The sequence below is a fragment of the Saccopteryx leptura genome, chromosome 1 (genome assembly GCF_036850995.1).
Source record: "Saccopteryx leptura isolate mSacLep1 chromosome 1, mSacLep1_pri_phased_curated, whole genome shotgun sequence".
Lineage (NCBI taxonomy): Eukaryota > Metazoa > Chordata > Mammalia > Chiroptera > Emballonuridae > Saccopteryx > Saccopteryx leptura.
Genome location: NC_089503.1, coordinates 258,516,741 through 258,538,741, shown reverse-complemented (window position 1 = coordinate 258,538,741; position 22,001 = coordinate 258,516,741). Strand labels below are relative to the sequence as shown.

General features: G+C 47.4%; 1 protein-coding gene across 1 annotated transcript; it reads left to right on the top strand.

Moving 5' to 3' along the window:
- Positions 1-144: 144 nt before the first annotated feature.
- On the top strand, positions 145-15,655 carry SLC35E1 (solute carrier family 35 member E1). The gene is made up of 6 exons (XM_066348942.1): positions 145-623; positions 923-993; positions 3,039-3,176; positions 6,412-6,537; positions 12,080-12,325; positions 12,795-15,655. The coding sequence occupies exons 1-6, from the start codon at positions 218-220 to the stop codon at positions 12,999-13,001; spliced, it is 1,194 nt and encodes a 397-aa protein (XP_066205039.1). The 5' UTR covers positions 145-217; the 3' UTR covers positions 13,002-15,655.
- Positions 15,656-22,001: the final 6,346 nt, after the last annotated feature.

The following is a 22,001-nucleotide window of genomic DNA, read 5'->3' as shown; positions in this document are numbered from 1 at the left end:
CTCTTCTTTTTCCGCTTCCGGGATAGGTTCCGCCCGTTTCAGGAAGCTCACCAGCGAGAGGCGGGGCCTGTGCTCGTTACGTGATGGCGGGAGCGGCGGTGACGCAAGGCAACGACCAATGGGGAGCGGAGTTGGCTGGCGCGCCCGCCCCTTCGGCCCCGTCCCTGCCCTGCGTCCGACGGTCCAACGGGCGGGAAGGGGTGGTCGCTTAGGTAGGATGGCGGCGGCCCCGGGCGCAGGGGCCCCGAGTGCGACGGGCGGCGGCGGTGGGGCGCGTGAGGGCGCGCGGGTGGCGGCGCTGTGCCTGCTGTGGTACGCGCTGAGCGCGGGCGGCAACGTAGTCAACAAGGTGATATTGAGCGCCTTCCCGTTTCCCGTGACCGTGTCGCTGTGCCACATCCTGGCGCTGTGCGCGGGACTCCCACCGCTGCTGCGTGCTTGGCGCGTGCCCCCTGCGCCACCCGTCTCGGGCTCTGGGCCCGACCCGCATCTGTCGCCCGGCCCGCTGCTGCCTCCGCGCTTCTACCCGCGCTACGTGCTGCCGCTCGCCTTCGGCAAGTACTTCGCGTCGGTGTCGGCGCACGTCAGCATCTGGAAGGTGCCGGTGTCTTACGCGCACACCGGTGGGTGCCGCGACCAGTAGTGGGATGTTGACTCACCTGGAATGCTGGGCTGGGGGCCGCCAAGGCTGTTAGCACGGGAGGGACAAAGCACGGGGTCTCAGGGAGCGGAAGGGCTGAAAAGAGAGCTAAGACCCGAACAGGACGGACCACAACCGTTGGGTTGGGGGTAAGTCCCACAGAATGAGGGCTGAGGAGGTTTAAAGGGCTAAGCTGTCCGCGGAGTACTTGGAACAGACAGACTCTCAGGGTGGTCCCGGTTATAGGGTGGACACTTGACTGACCCTTACTTCTTCTTGTAGTCAAGGCCACCATGCCTATCTGGGTGGTGCTCCTGTCCCGGATCATCATGAAGGAGAAGCAAAGCACAAAGGTAACCCAAGAGGGCTCTGGGCAGGTGGGGACTCCCAAGGGCTTTCAGGAAGTTGCCCAGTTGGTGACGTGGTCCAGGCTCCTGGCCTGCAAACTGCCAGGCTTCCTGTTATAAGAGAAAGTCAGTTTAGATGCCTTTCGAGGCCTTTTTGCTAATTTTTTCAAATCACCCTGAGGGCAGTAGAGTGTGTATCCCAAAATTGTGTTGGGGACACTGCCCTCTCTCTCTGGTGACCACGTTCCTTCCTGTTCTGATTCCCTACCTTGAGTATCTGGTGGATGATGACATGGTCCCGTTTTGGACAGGCACCCATTTTCCTCCATTGGGGTCCAGGATGCTGACTGCCAGAATGGAATAGTTTCACTTCTTTGACAGAATGGTTGGCTTTCTGGGGTCAGAAGTGAGATGCTAGTCAAAGGAGTATGATTTTGGCAAAATTCATCAAAGTATTCTAAATAAAAGCAGCCAAGAATTAGGAATGTCCAAGAACAGAAGTTAAAATAACACACAGAACCCAGGACTGTATAAGGAAGATACTTTGGGCACAATCCATGGTCTGTTCAATATGCCAAGCCAGGGTATTTCCTGGCTTAGGCTGAGCAAAGCTGTGGATTTAGCCAGAGACAGCCTTGCCCATGTCCTTAAGTGGAAGTAGGACTCCTGTTGTCCCAGCTGGAATCCATTTCATGCTGGACAGAGCGCCTCTTTTCTATGTGGTTGCTTTCTGGCATCCTGTATTTTACATAACTCCGAGCAGTGCCCTGGATCAGCTTATAGAAATTGGGCCACCTCTGGCTGAATATCTTAATTCAGCCTATGTTTTCTCCTGCAAGACCTTGGTGGGTATGTTTTGCTGCCTGCCTCCAGGGTAAAGTCAGATATGACTGGTCTGAGTCAGAGTTGCCCATGTAGCCGCATCATCACTAGATATCATAGCATGTTTATCAGGTTTCCCTGTTGTACGGGACATTGGACCTGGCTTGGGCAAGGAGCGGGAAACTTCACCTAGTGAGGAAACAGTAGGGAATGACTTGGGCAGGAGTCTGATTATGATGGAGTAAGTATGGATCCACCCTGTGAGGAAGATAAGGCAGGTCATTCCAAATCTCAAGGGAGGAAATGGGACTTATAAGAGGAGAGGCACATGCCTGAGGCTGATAGCCAGTATGGGAAGCTGGAATTCAGAGCCTTTGCTCTGCTGGGGAAGGGGATGGAGGTCTGGCAGGGCCTAACCACCCTCTCTTAAAATCTCCACAGTCTTTGTAGGAGAGATGAGCTGGGAGTCAGAAGAGCTAAATGTCAGGAATGGGTTCCATTTCTCTGGAAATTGGTAACTATTTAGCCAGCAGAGTTCAGGAGCCATTCCATGCACCAGGCCCTGGAAAGCTTGGACCTTGTGGAAGGCCTCTTATCACTGCACATTATTCGTTCAGCCAGCAGTTCCTGGGTACCTGATGTGTGCAGTGAACAAAGGGCCTGCCTAAATTTAGCAGTGCAGGGACACAGATGATGTAATATATACACTTATAATGGGTGGAGATCTCTGTGCCCAAGAAAACTCAGCAGAGGAACCTGATGGGGTGGGGCAGGGGAGTGCAGGATGGTGGTGGGGAATTGTGTGTGAACTGAGGCTTGAGGGGGAAGGAGCTCTTCAGCTAGTGAAGGCTTTGGGATAGTGTTGTGGAAAAGGGAGTCTCCCAGCCTCGTGAAGCATGAGGGTTTGTGACACTGGTGTTTGGTGGCGACAGCTGGCTAGATGTTAGGAGCAGCCCTAGTTTGTGGCCCTGAGCAAGGGTTATTAATGGGGGTGATGGTGTAAGGACTGAGTCTGCCCACAGGGACACAGCCCTGTCCCAGGTACTCTGATAACCATTTGCCTTCTCCCAACCCCAGAGCATTACTGTCACAGCTAACACTGTTGTCCAAAGGGATAGGTGTTGTCCCTTTGGTGAGGGAGGAGAGAACAGCTGAGCCTTCTCCCTGACTGACTGTTGTGCAGCCCAGCTCAATTCCAACCATCAGCCCTTCCTGCCCTCCTCCCACAGGTGTACTTGTCACTCATCCCCATCATCAGCGGCGTCCTGCTGGCCACTGTCACCGAGTTGTCGTTTGACATGTGGGGGCTCATCAGTGCTCTTGCTGCAACACTGTGCTTCTCACTTCAGAATATTTTCTCCAAAAAGGTATTTAGGCACTATTGGTGGTATGCTTGGTGATTTGGGGGTATGCAGGTTGCATTTGAAAAAGTAGCCAAGTATGGCTTTCTTTGGTGTTGGTGAGAAAAAAGTCATATTGTTTGCTGATTTTCTATTTGTTGTTGTTTTTTTTTAAGAGACTATGTTTTTGCCATGGCCAGATGGCTCAGTTTAGAGCAGTGGTAGTCAACCTGTCCCTACCGCCCACTAGTGGGCATTCCAGCTTTCATGGTGGGTAGTTGCGGAGCAACCAAAGTATAAATAAAAAGATAGATTTGCCTGGTTGGCTCAGCGGTAGAGCGTCGGCCTGGCGTGCAGGAGTCCCGGGTTCGATTCCTGGCCAGGGCACACAGGAGAAGCGCCCATCTGCTTCTCCACCCCTCCCCCTCTCCTTCTTCTCTGTCTCTTCCCCTCCTGCAGCCAAGGCTCCATTGGAGCAAAGATGGCCCGGGCGCTGGGGATGGCTCCTTGGCCTCTGCCTCAGGCGCTAGAGTGGCTCTGGTCGCAACATGGCGACGCCCCCTGGTGGGCAGAGCATCGTCCCTGGTAGGCGTGCCGGGTGGATCCCAGTCGGGCGCATGCGGGAGTCTGTCTGACTGTCTCTCCCCGTTCTCAGCTTCAGAAAAATACAAAAAAAAAACAAGATAGATTTAACTATAATAAGTTGTTTTATAAAGATTTATTCTGCCAAACTTAGCGAAAATCCGACATAAAGTACTTGGTAAATAATTATTATTATATGCTTTAACTTGCTGTAACTCTGCTTTATAAGTTTTATAAAGTAAAGTTACTTCCCTACTTTATAAATCACCATTACTGTGGAACCGATGGGCGGTTAGAAAATTTTACTACTAGCCTGACCTGTGGTGGCGCAGTGGGATAAAGCGTCGACCTGGAACACTTGAGGTTGCCGGTTCGAAACCTTGGGCTTGCCTGGTCAAGGCACATATGGGAGTTGATGCTTCCAGCTCCTCCCCCCTTCTCTCTCTCTCTCTCTCTCTCTCTCCTCTCTCTCTAAAAATCAATAAATAAAATTAAAAAAAAAATCTTAAAAATAAAATAAAATTAAAAAAAAAAGAAAATTTTACTACTAACAGAGATACAATAGTGGGTGGCAGGTATAAAAAGGTTGACTACCCCTGGTTTAGAGCATCATTACGAAGTACAGAGGTTGCCGATTCGATCCCCAGTCAGGGCACATACAGGAACAGATTGATACTCCTGTCTCTCTCTTCTCCTTCCTCTCTCACTAAAATCAATAAATAAAAATTGAAAAAAAATAAAAGAGACTGTTTTTTTTATTTTTCTAATTAATTTATTTTCAAATACAAGCAAAAGTTTATTTAGAAAGTCATAGAGGTATAGCTTGACCTGTGGTGGCACAGTGGATTGAATGTTGATTAGGACACTGAGGTTACTGGTTTAAAACTCCGTACTTGCCTAGTCAAGGCGCGTGAGAAACAACTACAAGTTGATGCTTCTTGCTCCTCCCCCACCACCTTTCTCTCTAAAATCTTTTTTTTAAAAAGGAGGAAAGGCACAGAGGTAGACAAAGTGAGCCAGCTGGGCTGTGTGGGCTCAGGAAACAAGTTCCAGAGGAATAAGAAGGGCCCCTGGAGCTTAGGAGAAAACACAAAAAGTACACACCTTGAGGGAAGAAAAAGGGGGAAACTGTGGGTAAGCTCCAGAGAGGGCGGGCATCCCCTAAAAAGAAGGGGGTGGGGAAAGGCAGGAGAGAGAGGGTGTGCTGATTGTTTTTTATTATACAATTAGCATATGCTCAATGTGAAAAAGTAGGAAGAGCTCAATGGAAAAATTAAGCACCTACTATGTGCCAGGCACTGTAGTCAGTAGGTGCTAGTGATTAGAGATGAATCAAGAGACCTGCCTTCCTGCCCAGGGCTTTTCATGCTATTGAGTGAAGTCACAGTATTGCCCTCTAAAGCAGTGGTCCCCAACCCCGGGCTGCGAACCACTACTGGTCCGCAGAGAAAGAATAAATAACTTACATTATTTCCATTTTATTTATATTTAAGTCTGAACGATGTTTTATTTTTAAAAAATGACCAGATTCCCTCTGTTACATCCGTCTAAGACTCACTCTTTTTTTTTTTTCTTTTTTTTTTTTTTTTTGTATTTTTCTGAAGCTGGAAACGGGGAGAGAGAGTCAGACAGACTCCCGCATGCGCCCGACCGGGATCGATCCACTGGCACGCCCACCAGGGGGCGAAGCTCTGCCCACCCGGGGGCGATGCTCTGCCCCTCTGGGGCGTCGCTCTGTCATGACCAGAGCTACTCTAGCACCTGGGGCAGAGGCCAAGGAGCCATCCCCAGCGCCCGGGCCATCTTTGCTCCAATGGAGCCTCGCTGCGGGAGGGGAAGAGAGAGACCGAGACGAAGAAGAGGGGGAGGGGTGGAGAAGCAGATGGGCGCTTCTCCTGTGTGCCCTGGCCGGGAATCGAACCCGGGACCTCTGCACGCCAGGCCGACGCTCTACCACTGAGCCAACCAGCCAGGGCCAAGACTCACTCTTGACGCTTGTCTTGGTCACGTGATACATTTATCCATCACCCAAAGGCTGGTCTGTGAAAATACTTTCTGACATTAAACCGGTCCGTGGCCCAAAAAAGGTTGGGGACCACTGCTCTAAAGAGAACTAATGCTAGGGGCATTTTCTGTATAATTTTTAGAGTTGTAATATAGATACATTTCAGAATTTTGCTTTGCTCTTAACTCCGGTAATAATCACGCTTTTTTCGGGTTCCACAATTAATGCAGTTCTATTGCAAATACAGTTAATTTCCAACTATTCATTGTTAACTAATGCAGTAATTTACAGTGTTTATCTCTCAGGTTATTCCCTTATGATTGGCTATAGTTCTTGGGGTAGAATATATGAGATGTTTACGGCTCTTGATGTACTTTACCTGGTTATATTCTGAAACCAATATACCAATTTAGTGGGATTTCAGAGTACCTGTTTCACTGTAGCTCTACTAGCATTGAGTGTTGTAGGTTTTTTGTTTTTCTTTTCGTGGTCCTTCGTGTATAAAACATTGTGCTTTTGGGCATAAGCTGTGTGTCTCATCATAGGTACAGGTTTGGCAGTCAAGGTCAGATGTCAGGATTAATGTATAGTCGCAGTGTTTGGAGTCTGAGTAATTAGAGTCCTTCTTGCCACTTACAGTGTCGATTGGCCTTTAAAGAGATTTTCTCTCTTCAGGTATTGAGAGACTCACGGATCCACCATCTCCGGCTGCTGAACATCTTGGGCTGCCATGCCATCTTCTTTATGATCCCCACGTGGGTCCTGGTGGACCTCTCAGCTTTCCTGGTCAGCAGTGACCTGGTGAGTTGACCAGCACTGAGAACACCCTTTTCTTGACTGGCCCCAAAGTAGATGCTTTGTCACGGAGTTATGCCTCTCTGTTCACTTTGGGACATTTGGGGCCTCTGACAGCCCATTCTTTGACTACTCAGCGCTCTGTCGTGACAGGTGTGCAGTCGAAGAGGTTGGTTTCCTTTGCATTTTCTTCTCCAACATGTTAGATCCCAGCCACTGATAGCAGTTGCCTTTGCACCAACGGTATGAAAGAAAAAACTGCCAGCATGGGGACTTTCCTGTCCTGATAATCTGGTTCAGATCTTACTCTGATTTTAAAACTGCTCAATTCCTTTCTTGGTATCATCTCCGTAAAAATTTTCATGTGCTCTGGTTGTAGCTGTAGCTTCCTGAGCACAGGAAGTAGCGTCTTCCAACCACTTGCCAGGCCATCCTCCAGAGTGTGCTAAAAACTAATGCAGATCACAGTGATAAGAAGGAGGTGTGCATAGAGTAAATGTTTATTAGGGCTTAATGAGGTCTAACTGGTTTCTTGACATTGGTCTTTAATTCTTAGCACCACCTGTTGATGTAGTGGAGCTTATCTCTGGTTACCAGGTAAGAATACTGGCTCCTTATTCTAACTTCCCTTCCACATTGATTAGCTGTGATTTTTCTGTTTCATCATCAACCAGGACTAGTCTGTTACCTTGAAGTACAGTACATGAAAGGCAGTTCAGTGCTTCTCTTTTAGTTACCATTTTCAGAGTCAAGAGTTAGAACTGACTACAAATATTAACCAGTGAGTTGAGGGTTTTTTTTCCTTTTTGTGGGGTGAAGGGGGGTTCTTTAATTTTTTTTTTTATTTTTAATGTCATTATGAAGTTGTGTTACTTGTATTATTTTCATATGCAAATTAACCTGTCTTAGCTAATGGAATCCTTCCTATTGGCTCCCTGTCCTTCTGACAGCACATGTCAGCCTTTGGCAGCTTCTAGTCCAGAATGATTTCCTCCTTTATCTGTGCACCTCCAATCTCAGACCTGCCATCAGCCACTCCTTTGGTAACCCAGGTTGCTTTTAATGGAAAGTGGTAGTTAGAAACACAGTGAGTGCCGAGTGTGTTCACTGCTGTTGGGCTATCATTGCTTTTAAGTCTTTGCAGTGAAACACTTAGGAAAGAAGTATTTGGGGGCAGAAGGGAAATTCATACCAATTATTTCCAATTCCAATTTAACATCACAGAATTTGTTAGTGCTTTGACTTTTTTTTAATTTCTATCTTTTTCTGGAACACTTAGTTTCTTGCAACATTTCCTGTTCACTTACACTACAGTTATTCACATACATGATTCTACTATACACACATATAATTGCTTCAGAGTGAGAATCCCCAGGGAAAACTGCAGGTCAAGCAGTGAGAAAAGTTTAAGATTTCTATGCAGCTCTACTTGTCCTTAGAATGTGCTCCATTAAAAATGTGCAGCAGGGCCCTGGCCGGTTGGCTCAGCGGTAGAGCGTCGGCCTAGCGTGCGGAGGACCCGGGTTCGATTCCCGGCCAGGGCACACAGGAGAAGCGCCCATTTGCTTCTCCACCCCTCCGCCGCGCTTTCCTCTCTGTCTCTCTCTTCCCCTCCCGCAGCCAAGGCTCCATTGGAGCAAAGATGGCCCGGGCGCTGGGGATGGCTCTGTGGCCTCTGCCTCAGGCGCTAGAGTGGCTCTGGTCGCAACATGGCGACGCCCAGGATGGGCAGAGCATCACCCCCTGGTGGGCAGAGCGTCGCCCCATGGTGGGCGTGCCGGGTGGATCCCGGTCGGGCGCATGCGGGAGTCTGTCTGACTGTCTCTCCCTGTTTCCAGCTTCAGAAAAATGAAAAAAAAAAAAAAAAAATGTGCAGCAGGCCCTGGCTGGTTGGCTCAGTGGTAGAGCATTGGCCTGGCGTGCAGAAGTCCCAGGTTCGATTCCGGGCCAGGGCACACAGGAGAAGCGCCCATCTGCTTCTCCACCCCTTCCCCTCTCCTTCCTCTCTGTCTCTCCCCCTCCCACAGCCAAGGCTCCATTGGAGCAAGGATGGCCCGGGCGCTGGGGATGGCTCCTTGGCCTCTGCCCCAGGCGCTAGAGTGGCTCTGGTTGCAACAGAGCGTTGCCCGGAGGGGCAGAGTATCACTCCCTGGTGGGCAGAGCGTCGCCCCCTGGTGGGCATGCTGGGTGGATCCCGGTCAGGCGCATGCGGGAGTCTGTCTGACTGTCTCTCCCCGTTTCCAGCTTCAGTTAAAAAAAAAAAAAAAAGTGCAGCAGGTCCTTGAATAATGTTTTGTTATAGCGTTGATGAGATGCTGTAGGAACTTAACTCTTGTTTATGTCTTATTAGCCAATGGTAAAACCGATTTTGTTAATATGTCCTTTTGCTTAAAGTCTCAGAACCTGATGATGACATTGAAGACTTAATATACGATTGAAATACTGTGTTCTAAGGGCACTTAATGAAATAATTTTTTCACAGTGTGCCTGTGTCAACAACTTGTGTTGTTGGGTTCCTTGTGTTTTTCTCTTTTAGCATTGCTTTCTCCCCCCACCAATGAATATGTCAAATCTTTATAATTCCAAATCAAAATATGACAAGATTTATTCAAAGATACATATACTGTATTCATAACTTCCCTCGTTCTTACACAATAGTTAGAAAAGAGCAACTTGCTTTTATTACTCAATAATATGTCTTGGAGATCACACCATATTGAGGTATTTGGGTCTTACTCATTTCTTTCATTGGCTGCATTATATTGTTGCTAGGTTTGGTGTCAGTTCTCTTTTTTTTTTTTTTGTATTTTTCTGAAGCTGGAAACGGGGAGAGACAGACAGACTCCCACATGCGCCCGACCGGGATCCACCCGGCACGCCCACCAGGGGGCGACGCTCTGCCCACCAGGGGGCGATGCTCTGCCCCTCCGGGGCATCGCTCTGCGGTGACCAGAGCCACTCTAGCGCCTGGGGCAGAGGCCAAGGAGCCATCCCCAGCGCCCGGGCCATCCTTGCTCCCATGGAGCCTTGGCTGCGGAAGGGGAAGAGAGAGACAGAGAGGAAGGAAAGGGGGAGGGGTGGAGAGGTAGATGGGCGCTTCTCCTGTGTGCCCTGGCCGGGAATCGAACCCAGGACCTCTGCACGCCAGGCCGACGCTCCACCACTGAGCCAACCGGCCAGGGCTGGTGTCAGTTCTCTTATACTGTCCTATGTTATAGTTCTTTGGTGCCCCTGTGGTGGGGGAGAGCCAGCTGTGTCCTCTCACAGCCAAGGCCAGTGTGGCCTGGAAATTGGCCTGCAGAGAGCAGCTGCCACCAAGCAATTGTGGCTTTGCAGCCTGATAGAACCATGCTGTCTGGAGACTAATCTGTCCTCAGAGCAAATGTTGTATGTGTATGTATGTATACAGGCTTTGCTTTGGTCTCTTTGCTTTACTTTTTGAGGGTATTTTTTCAGTTTTCTTCTAGATACCACCTCTTTTTGGGTTACTTTTAGTATCCTCTTGTTCTCATTGAGGCGAGATATATATATATATATATATATATATATATCTTTTATTACTCAGTAATATGTCTTGGAGATCACACCATTAGCTATAATATATATATATATATATATATATATATATATATATATATATTTTTTTTTTTTTTTTTAATCTTGATGGAGTCCTTTACATTCTAACAGCAGTCCTAGAAGCACACAGGATTCGACAATGCCTTACAAAGACTGTTACCCCCAGTTAGGAGCTAAAGTCTGGTGGCCTCGTACAGGTTACCTAAATGTGTCTTGCTCACTTTTCCAGAGGACCACATGGCCCCTCCCTCCCTCTCAGAAGATGGTAGAGATATATTCAAGCAGCCATCCTAAGATTGGTCCAGCTCCTGTCCTAGCAGGGCCCCTGTCATGGGGGAGAGGCAGCTGTGTCCTCCCACAGCCAAGGCCAGTGTGGCCTGGAAATTGGCCTGCAGAGAGCAGCTGCCACCAAGCAATTGTGGCTTTGCTGCCTGATAGAACCATGCTGTCTGGAGACTAATCTGTCCTCAGAGCACCGAGACACAGGACTGTCCCAGCGCTGCTGTCTGGGTCACACACACTGAAGAGACAGACAGCATGGGGCTGGCCATGGCTGGTGTGCCATCTCCAGAGATCATTTGCTGGCCTGGCAGCCCTACCTGTATAGCTTCTTGGTTCCCCAGCCTGGCGGACTGGTACCAAGATAGTACTGTGGAGGGTAGGGAAGTATGGAAGCCATGCTGCGTGCTTTTTAACATCTATCTCTGAATAGATATAAATCCACAAATATTTAATGCTAAGTATCCCCAGCTGCCTGGCCAGAGCAGGGCCTATCTAGTTCTTCCCCATCTGCCTGTGTAGGGGTTAGCCTAGGAACTTTGGAGGGGTTCTGTGATGTAGATGTCTGCTAGTTGTGGGTTATTAACTTCTGGCCCCCCTTAATCTGAGTGCCTCATTCAAATGAGGGTTAAATGCAGTTCTAATGATGCATCACTATCTCATATTTGTGTAGCTTGGAATTGTTTTAAAGCATTTTTGCAGCCATGATCGCATTTGATCCCCACATTAGTGGCATTACACAGGCTCAGCAGGGATCATTCCCTGTTGTAGAGACAAGAAGCCACGACCAGAGAGGTCAAGCAGCTGCCCAGGGCTTCCAGCAGTGAAGCAGACCCAGGGCCTCTGACTCCCCACCTGGAAGGTTCTTCATATACTCAGTGACTACCTTCCCAGGACCTCCTGTTCTTACAGAATGCATCATGTCTGCTATGGTCTGAATGTCTGTGCCCCTCCCCCCCCAATTCACTTGTTGAAACCCAATCTCCAGTGTGGTAGTATTAGAAGGTGGGGCCCTTGGGGTGACTAGATCATGGAGTGGTGGAGCCCTCATCAGTGGGATCAGGGCCCTACAGGTACCCCAGAGTGTGTCCTCACCTCTTCTACCACTTGAGGACACAAGAAAACACCATCTATGAACCAAGAAGCCCACATCAGACATGGAATTTCCTTTATCTTGGACTTCCAGTCTCCAAAACCAAGAAATAAATGTCTGTTGTTTGTAAGCCCCCACAGCCTATGGTGTCTGTTACAGGAGCCCACTCAGATTGAGATGATGTTCAGTCAGCAGACCTTATTCTATTAACCCCAGAGGCCTGGTCCTCACTGCCTAGGTTCACGCCATGTTTTGTACCCTTCAGAAATCTGACTTCCCTCTCCAAGCCTCCATTTTCTTGGCAGAAGGGGGAGGTGGTTGGCGATGATGATGATGATGATGATGATGACTGCAGTGGTGATGACAATGGTGGCGATTGTGATGGTGGTGATGGTGATGACTGTTGTGCCATGCAGAGTGTGATGAGGATTACAGGCTGTGTATAAAGCACCTGGTATCACACTAGGACCCAGCTGGGTCTGCTCCCCACAGGATGAGCCCAGTAAGCCACTTCCCTCTCCAAGCCTCCACTTTCTTGGCAGAAGGTGTGACCATGGTGCTAAGCGTGTGACCATGGTGCTGTCTTGCTCCTACTTGTAGACCTACGTGTCCCAGTGGCCCTGGACACTCCTGCTTCTGGCTATCAGTGGCTTCTGTAACTTTGCCCAGAACGTCATTGCCTTCAGTATCCTTAACCTCATCAGCCCTCTGAGCTACTCCGTTGCCAATGCCACCAAGAGAATCATGGTCATCACGGTATCCTTGATCATGTTGCGGAACCCAGTCACGAGCACTAATGTCCTAGGCATGACGACAGCTATCCTGGGGGTCTTCTTGTACAACAAGGTGAGTGTGGGGTGAAGAAAGCTTCTTGTTCTATCAACACCCAGGGAGGCACCATGAGTTGGTGGAAAGGGATAAAAGGGGCCTCACCAGAATCTAAGAGGCCCAGCTTCCAGCTTTGCCAGACTGGTTTATGGTCTTGGCACAGCCTTTCTTGTCCCGGCCTTCCTTTTTCCACATGCATGACCTCAACCTTTGTCTTGCTCCAGTCATGGTTCTCAGTCCCACTAATGCTTTATCAGGATTTCACTCTCTTGTCACATAAGCTCTGTTAGTTACCTGTAAATTAAGATGGCTAACAGGGAGGGCCAGTTCGCTAACCATTCACTGGCCATATCTAGCCCTGCTTGGGTCAACATTTGCGTTGGCCTTGAAGGGCTGCTTGGCTGTGAATCTTGAGTTCCCTCTGTCTTGTTTGCATGTCCTGGGGAAGGAGCTGAGTGTCCCACTCACTGTTCTCTTGACCCTGCAGACCAAGTATGACGCGAATCAGGCGCAGAAGCACCTCCTCCCCATCACAACAGGGGACCGGAGCCCCCTGAAGAAGCCCCACAATGGTGTCCTCTTTCCCCAGCATGGGGACTATCAATATGGCCGCAACAACATCTTGACAGACCACTTCCAGTACAGCCGGCCAAGCTACCCAAACTCATATAGTTTGAACCGCTATGACGTGTAGAACCTTGAGGATAAGAGTGGGCAATTCTGCAACTTCCTGCCACCTGCCCATCCACAGCAGTACCAGAAACTTCTGACAACCAGTGAATGTACGCCCAGCCAAGGGGACGGTGTACAACCATCAGTGCACAACCATCAGTTGGACCCTGAGGTTCCCAGCCCCTACGGCAGCAGGATGCTCTCCCACTGTGAGGACCACTGCCCTCAAGCTCTGGAGTTTCATGCCCTTCCTTCCTGGAGTCTGTCATCTGAGGGCTGTGGCACTACGGAGATCTTGGCTAGAATTTACCTTTCTATGTGGACTTATTCCTCAAGTTGTGTACTTCAGAGTTCTTGTTCTCCTTTCCAGATAGTGTTTCCATGTAACTCTCTGGGAAGGCAGAATTGTTGTGGATACAGTCCTAGAGTGGGCAAGGAGATCGACTCAGTTTCCCCATCAACCCCATGGCTGTTTGTGGTTACTGGCAAACGCTCCCAAGTGGACAGCTATTGCAGTTAGCACTGAATTCTTAGAGGCTGATTCCTTGACCTGCAAGTCAGAGTTATTGTATTGGAATCCAAAGGAAGAGTGGAGCAGGGCATTGCTTCTCTCGGGGCAGTAAGGAGGAAGACTGCAGGGCTGGGTGAGGGGTCATTAGGAAATCATGTTCAGTGTTGAAGCTCTATTTCTGTCTTTTCTGCCTTTTCTGGTGAGTCTTCACTGCTGTGATGACTTAGCAGGAAGTGGGGAGGTGTTAATTTCCTGAGGATCTCCCATTTTTTGTAGGCAGTTTTGTAGTTGTGTATATTTATGCCTTGATCCCCAGGAGGGGATGCAGTAAGGACTGGCTTAGAGATGAAAAACCCTTTTGTTTTTAAATGTTTAAAAACAAGAAAAGTTCCCACTGCTGATGCCTGTCTTGACACATATCAGCATTCAATAGGAAACAAGGAGGTGTTGAGAATTACCTCTCACATGACCACAATTGCTAAAAACAATGAATTACGAATATCATCTTGATGTTTTGTGTGATGGACAAGACCCATTCTTGTGGTGTTTACATTGGAATCTAAATCATGTCCTGGAGAAGGGGAACAGAGGGCGGGCACCAAGCTAGGGTCTGGTTTGTCCAATCAGATGCTTTGGTCAAGAAAAAGTTGGTTTTGGCAGGTTCACATCATGACCACATGTGCACCAAGGTCCAGGTGGGGTCTCCTTTTTTTCCCTGGCATCATGAAGGACTGTGTCCTCCCTCCTGGAAGAGACCATTGGGTGGGCTGCTAGGTTCTATGGTGATGTCTGCTTTATTCCTTTGGCATTGTAGCCAACAGATGAGACAGGGGTCATCTTTTACTTTACATCCTGGTGAGACACCTTTCCTGCTCAGAGAATAAGTAACGTTGCTTATGCTTGACTCTTGGTTTGTTTTGATAATTGGAATTTTGTGTTTAAGAGGTTGTTTTGTCAACTCACACTGGGCCGCTCCTGGAGAGGTCTCGGATGCCTTCTGGCCTGAGTTTACAAACCACCAGCCTCATGAGTCCCTGTTTATTGTCTGTTGTTTGCCTGCTTTCTAATTACTTTGGTCCCATGTTTCGAGATGATTGCTATGTGAAATCTAAAAGGCAATCAATCCTGAAGGGAGTTACTGGTGTTGAGCTCACTGAGTGCCTTCACCATAGGCATCAAGTCTACAGTTGGATTTTTCTCACTGCTGAATAACAAATGGGGATAATTTTGCACTGCAAAGACATTACAGTGGTTTTCTTTATGATTAGAGTAACTGACTCCTTGAACATATAATTGAACTCCAAAATGAATTATGCCTCCATTCAGTTTTAATGAAATTTCTGATGTTGCTGAAATTTGTATTAGTTTGTTTTCCTTTTCCAATGCAAGGTATGCTGATGAGATAAAATGACTGGTTTTATTAGAGTTTATAAATAAAAGGGATATTTAATTCTGTAAATTTACAGTAAGTACATACACTGGAATGAATGAGACGATCATATTAGATCAAAAGACAAAGACATACTTTTGAGACTTGACAGTTTAGAGCCAACAGTGCCCCCTAGAAGGCTGGTTTTCCAGCCACTTAATGCCCTGGTCTGCCACTCCCCCCCCCCCCCCCACTCCCACATTCAAATCTGCAGCTGTTCCCCTCACTCCTCACTAGTAGGATTTGTGGCAGCAAGTTCAGCCTACTCATTTGTGGTATGGTCTGGCCTGCAACACTAACCCAATTCCATTTTACAAAAGGGGAAACTGAGGCTCAGGGCATTTCTGAATAGTGGTTGGATCACTGTGTTGAGACTTAGTGTAGGATTTTTAAGCACTACATTTTAAGTCATTATAAGGAAAATCAAACCCGTTACAAAGACAAGAAACCAGAATATGTTTCAGTGAAGCAGCACTTGGAATTTCTGAATTTTGCTGTGTATTTGACATCTATCATGCAACAGGGCCTTTATTATTGCTGGGACGTAACCAGACCTGATTTGTTAAGGGTCTAACAGCCTTAAGGGCAGAGAACATTAAATTATTAAAGGATCTGAAAATTGTAAACATTTTTAAATTGTCATGTTTTAAAGACAAATGCTATAAACTGTTCTGTGAGAATGACACTGTATAGTCATTGATGGCATTTACCAAAAATAAACAATGGTCTAGCCTGACCTGTGGTGGCACAGTGGATAAAGCATTGACCTGGAATGCTGAGGTTGCCTGTTTGGACCCTTGGGCTTGCCCAGTCAAGGTACATACAAGAAGCAACTACTACAAGTTGATGCTTCCTGCTTCTACCCTTCTCCCCCATCTTTCTCTCTCTCTCTCTTCTACCTAAAAATCAATAAATAAAATCTTAAAAAAAGAAAGATGGTCTCCAGGGAATTGAGAGAGACTGGTCCCAGTTTGTCAGTGAGGGTCTCTTTCTGAGTGACTGTGTGTGTTTTCAGTGTGCCCAACAAGACAGACAAGAGGTAGAAAGAGTAACTGACCTGGTTCTCATATTCGAGGGTACTGCGAACTATTTTTTCCTGAGCCAAAATTAGGACCTGTGATTTGTGAATTTATGAGATGGTAGAATAAAACTAAAGAAATCACAGCTTATCAATTATGATATGCCTTTATTTATTGAACAGAACAACATGGAAAACCCAAAAATGTGGCAGCTTGTGCTTATGGAGTATATTTGAGGTATAATATCTGCTACATGCCCGATGCAATGGTGGGTTTTCAATTTTTTTTTTTTTTTCCTGAAGTTGGAAACGGAGGCAGTCAGACTCCCGCATGCGCCCGACGGGGATCCACCTGGCATGCCCACCAGGGGGCGATGCTCTGCCCATCTGGGGCTTGCTCTGTTGCAACCAAAGCCACTCTAGCGCCTGGGGCAACTTTGCTCCAATGGAGCCTTGGCTGTGGGAGGGGAAGAGAGAGACAGAGGAAGGAGGGGGGAGGGGTGGAGAAGCAGATGGGCGCCTCCCCTGTGTGCCCTGGCCGGAAATCGAACCCGGGACTCCTGCACACCAGGCCGATGCTCTACCACTGAGCCACCCGGCCAGGGCTCACATATAATTCTTATAATCCCTTTGTGTTGTTTTCATTACTTTACAGATGAGAATGAGGCCCAAAGGGGTTATTAAATCACTTTTCTGGGATCACACAGCTACTTAAATCTGTCTCCAAAGCCCAGTTGCATTCATCTGACTTGTAAACTATTCCCTTCCATTTTCTTTGGTGCAAGTTGAAGTTTTCAACTGAACACAAAAGTGAGGAGGCTTCAGTTAGAAACAAATGACAATGATCTGTAGGGTGTTAGGATTTGCAAATCAGAAATACAACTAGGCACTAACTACAGTGTTCCCAAGAAAGAGAAAAAAACAGTTCTTAGAGTAAAATGTACATCCTCGAATTGGACCTGCATTCTCAGCCTCTGGACTGGTCTGTGGTGGTAATCTTGTAGAAGACCTGTGGTCTGGATAATGCATGTAAGTTTTCCTAAATCCTTCAGAATTACCTATGGGAATTTATTATCTCCTGGCTCAACTGAAGTCCAATTCACCTAACAGAAACGTTAACAGAATTGTTTCCACATGCCTCAGCGTACTTGATTTTAGTAATGTAGCAGCTTGAGTATATTTACCAACTCATTTTATTTCTTCACTCTTTCCTCAAAAGGTATGTTTCTGCTAAAACAACTGCCCACATCTTCTTAATTCATAAACCCTTGTTTAGTGATTTACTGAGCATTTAATTTGTGCCAAGTACAGGAAGCTGAGATACATAAGCCTCCTATCCTCACAGCACTCAGCTTAATTTATAGATGTATAACTAAGCACACAGGTGCTATGTTGCAGGTACATGAAAAAGTGCTACAGAAAAGTGCAGGGTAATTGAGGGTCATATGGAAATGTTTTGACTTGCATTTATAATTCACAAGGTATTTTGAATATTTTATATTACATGCGCTTCATTTAACCATCATAACCCAGGTGAGATATTAGCCCCATTTTATACAGGGAAACAGAAACAGAGAAAGTCGGCTTAACCCATAGAGCAGGCCTAGAACCCAGGAGTATCTGACTCCAAGCTCAGGGCCCTCTGGGCAGCAGAGCAGCCATAATAGTGAGCTTTTGTTCACTTTGAGAAGTTGGTGCGATCAAAGGTGTCTCCTGTCATTTCACTTATCTAAACCACACTACTACAAGAAGACCCTGAAGGAGCCCTCAAGTCTGGATGACCCAAGAGACTGTGGTCTGCCACTAATTCCAGCAGGGCCTATAGCACCTCTGACCCAGGATGGGGTCACTGTCTTACAATTAAGGGCCAGCTTTAGTGATGGCCCCATTTTTTAAACAACAGAGTCTGAACTCCTACTCAGGAATGCCCTCTCCCAGAAACTGGAATACCTGTTGGTCTCAGAACAACTCCCCTGTGACTGGAGGTTTGCTTGGTGATGTGAGCGGGCCCAAAGAATGCATGCTATGTACTATGGCAAAGGACAGGGCCGTCTCTGTTCCCACGTCATTTCTCCCGCTGTAACTTCAGCTAGTTGACCATACAGGGTTCAGTTACTGCAGGAAACAAGGTGATAGCCATACCAAGCTCTGGCTTTATTGAGACTAGATGTCTGGATATGGGTGTAGATTTCTTCAGTCATCCCTAAATTTTTTTATTTTTGATAGAGGGAGAGAAGTATCAAGTCAGTGCTCCACTTAGTTACTTCTTGTACAAGCCTTGACTGGGGATCAGATCAGACTGGTGACCTTGGGCTAAAGTTGAGCCAGTGGCTCTTTGCTCAAGCTGGTGACCTTGGGCTAAGCCAGCAACCTCAGGATCATGTCCACAACCCCGCACTCAAGTTAGCGACATTAGGTTTTGAACCCGTGACTTCAGTGTTCTGGGTCAATGCTCTACCCACTGCTCCACCACTGGTCAGGCTATCACTCCTACTTATTTTTAAATAACAACTCTTATTGCCTGTTAAAGTTACAATGTCAAAAAGAATGAGAAAGATCTATGTATAGAGGAAACAATTTCCAAAACATTGAGATACATAAGTGTGTATGTGAACACAGTTTATCTCTGAAGATACATAAGAAACTAAACAGTACAGTAGCATAAGGTGGAGGAGGGAAGCTATATACACATATTTTTAAAACTGGCATACTATGCATATTATTTCATAATACACTTTTAAAAATGTTAGAAACATTTCCCCGTGCTATTAAAATTCTCTCGAGTTGGCTCCTGAGATGGCTCGGTTGGTTAGAGCCTTGTCCTGAAGCACAGAGGCTGCTGGTTTTATCCCTAATCAGGGCACATACAAGAACAGATGGATGTTCCTCTCTCCCTCACTCTCTCAAATCAATAAAATAAACATTAAAAAAAAATTGCTAGAGGTAAGAAGAGTTTTTAAAAATCCAGATTAGGCCCTGGCCGGTTGGCTCAGCGGTAGAGCGTCGGCCTAGCGTGCGGAGGACCCGGGTTCGATTCCCGGCCAGGGCACACAGGAGAAGCGCCCATTTGCTTCTCCACCCCTCCGCCGCGCTTTCCTCTCTGTCTCTCTCTTCCCCTCCCGCAGCCAAGGCTCCATTGGAGCAAAGATGGCCCGGGCGCTGGGGATGGCTCTGTGGCCTCTGCCTCAGGCGCTAGAGTGGCTCTGGTCGCAACATGGCGACGCCCAGGATGGGCAGAGCATCGCCCCCTGGTGGGCAGAGCGTCGCCCCTGGTGGACGTGCCGGGTGGATCCCGGTCGGGCGCATGCGGGAGTCTGTCTGACTGTCTCTCCCTGTTTCCAGCTTCAGAAAAATGAAAAAAAAAAAAAAAAAAAATCCAGATTAACTTGTTTTGATTTACAGATCCTGTTACTCTGATAAATGCTGTGTATCTTCAATTCACAAAAATGTATATATGTGCTACCTCTGAAGTCCATCCATGGCAGATCACAAGTTAAAACTTGATATAGGCCCTGGCCGGTTGGCTCAGCGGTAGAGCGTCGGCCTGGCGCGCCAGGGGCCCGGGTTCGATTCCCAGCCAGGGAACATAGGAGAAGCGCCCATTTGCTTCTCCACCTCCCCCCTCCTTCCTCTCTGTCTCTCTCTTCCCCTCCCGCAGCCAAGGCTCCATTGGAGCAAAGATGGCCCTGGCGCTGGGGATGGCTCCTTGGCCTCTGCCCCAGGCGCTAGAGTGGCTAGAGTGGCTCTGATCACGGCAGAGCAACGCCCAGGAGGGGCAGAGCATTGCCCCCTGATGGGCAGAGCTTCGCCCTTGGTGGGCGTGCCGGGTGGATCCCGGTCGGGCGCATGTGGGAGTCTGTCTGACTGTCTCTCCCCATTTCCAGCTTCAGAAAAATACAAAACAAAAAACAAACAAAAAAAACTTGATATAGATCCTTATTGGCATGGGAAAATGTCCACACCATCCAGATTACTGAGCAGCCTACTAAACAGAAAAATCCCACAATGTGACACTCTGGCCGGAGTGTTCACAGGGCTAGCTCCTGACTGGGATCTGTTTACTGGATAACCTTATCAGTATAGGCCAGAGGTCGGGAACCTGTGGCTCTTTTGATGGCTGCATCTGGCTCACAGACAAATCTTTAATTAAAAAAATAATGTTAAAAATATAAAACATTCTCATGTATTACAATCCATTTCCTACCGCTCATGTTCATGTTCATGGTGGCTGGAGCCAATCACAGCTGTCCTCCGGGACAACACCAAATTTTTATTGGATAATGCGTAAGGTACACTGGTCATTGTATGGCTCTCACGGAATCACATTTTAAAATATGTGGCGTTCTGGCCCTGGCCAGTTGGCTCAGCGGTAGAGCGTCGGCCTGGCGTGTGGGGGACCCGGGTTCGATTCCCGGCCAGGGCACATAGGAGAAGCGCCCATTTGCTTCTCCACCCCCCCTCCTTCCTCTCTGTCTCTCTCTTCCCCTCCCGCGGCCAAGGCTCCATTGGAGCAAAGATGGCCCGGGCACTGGGGATGGCTCCTTGGCCTCTGCCCCAGGCACTAGAGTGGCTCTGGTCACGGCAGAGCGACGCCCCAGAGGGGCAGAGCATCGCCCCTGGTGGGCGTGCCAGGTGGATCCCGGTCGGGCGCATGCGGGAGTCTGTCTGTCTGTCTCTCCCCGTTTCCAGCTTCAGAAAAATACAAAAAAAAAAAAAAAAAAAAAAAAGTGGCGTTCATGGCTCTCTCAGCCAAAAAGGTTCCCGACCCCTGGTATAGGCCCTGCCCTCCTTCCTTATCAAGGTCTCGGCCCCCTGTTATTTTCCTTAATAACACCTTTGTTGTATGTTTACTGATTTATGGGTCTCTGCTGCCCTCCCACCCCATAGACTGCTGTCCCACCCCACAAACTGAGGGCTCCTGAGAGCAGAGCTTGGGTCTGGCTTGTTCCTCGATAAGCTATTTCCAGCCCCCATTTTTGTGAACCAAAACTGGTCTTTACAGGTGACATCTGCAATCAATTGATGACTGGAAAGACTAACCTGGAACCCCAAAAAGCATACCATTCTTCTCATTAATAGACCTGAATTTTTAAAACTGTACTCAATGATTACATTTCTAAGTCCACCCAATAAATGATGTTATGGACCTTTTTCTCTTGGGTTATGAAAGCACCTACACAGTAACCTCGGTTTTGCTTCTTGGCCCACAGAGCCTAAAATATTTGCTATCTGGCCCTTTATAGAAGTTTGCCAATCCCTGGCCTAAAGCAGTATCTGGCATACAGAAGACAATCCCTAAGTGCCAAAAGAAAAAATTTTGTAACAGTAAAAAAGTGAATCTAAAATACATGTGTATCAATTTGCATAGAAGAAAATGGCCAATCAAGCATCCCCTTACCTTTTAAGAGGGTCAGGTAACATCCCCTTGTCTGCATTAGTTTGTTGCTTCTTATTATCTTTCCCCACAATTACCATGCATAAACTCCATCCTCCTGAGGATGAAAAAGGGGCCACATACTAAAACGGACAAGTTCGGAAGAGGCATGCACAGCAGGACTTACAAACTCAAAGACTGAAAGCAACCTCACAGGATAGTCAAAACATAAACATTCCTAACGAAAGGCAGGTCCAGGTTGTGGTGGTAGTTATGTCCCAGGCCTGTAGCTTCCTTGTTAAAAGTTAATCTTTATCTTAAATGATCCTCTCTATTGTCTTTTTGCATCTAAGATAACATATCTTTGAAATGTCAGAAAAATCTTTTCCAGACCCCACAGGACAAGACTATGAGACCACAGAAACCCTCATTATTACCTTGTTCCCTGCCTACCATCTCTATGCGCTGTAAATGTTAACTATCCTGTAACCACCAATGTAAAATTGTTTCTCTATTTTGCTTTCTTATCAAATCCTAGATATTTCCCACTTTCTCCTGTTCCCTTCATCTATCACTGATGGGTTTCATATAACCCTCCTTAATTCTCAGTATAAAATACGCTGCAAAACTACCATTCCCCAGAGTATTTTTTTTTCAGCCCCTTGAGGTTTTACTTCACCGCCATTGTCA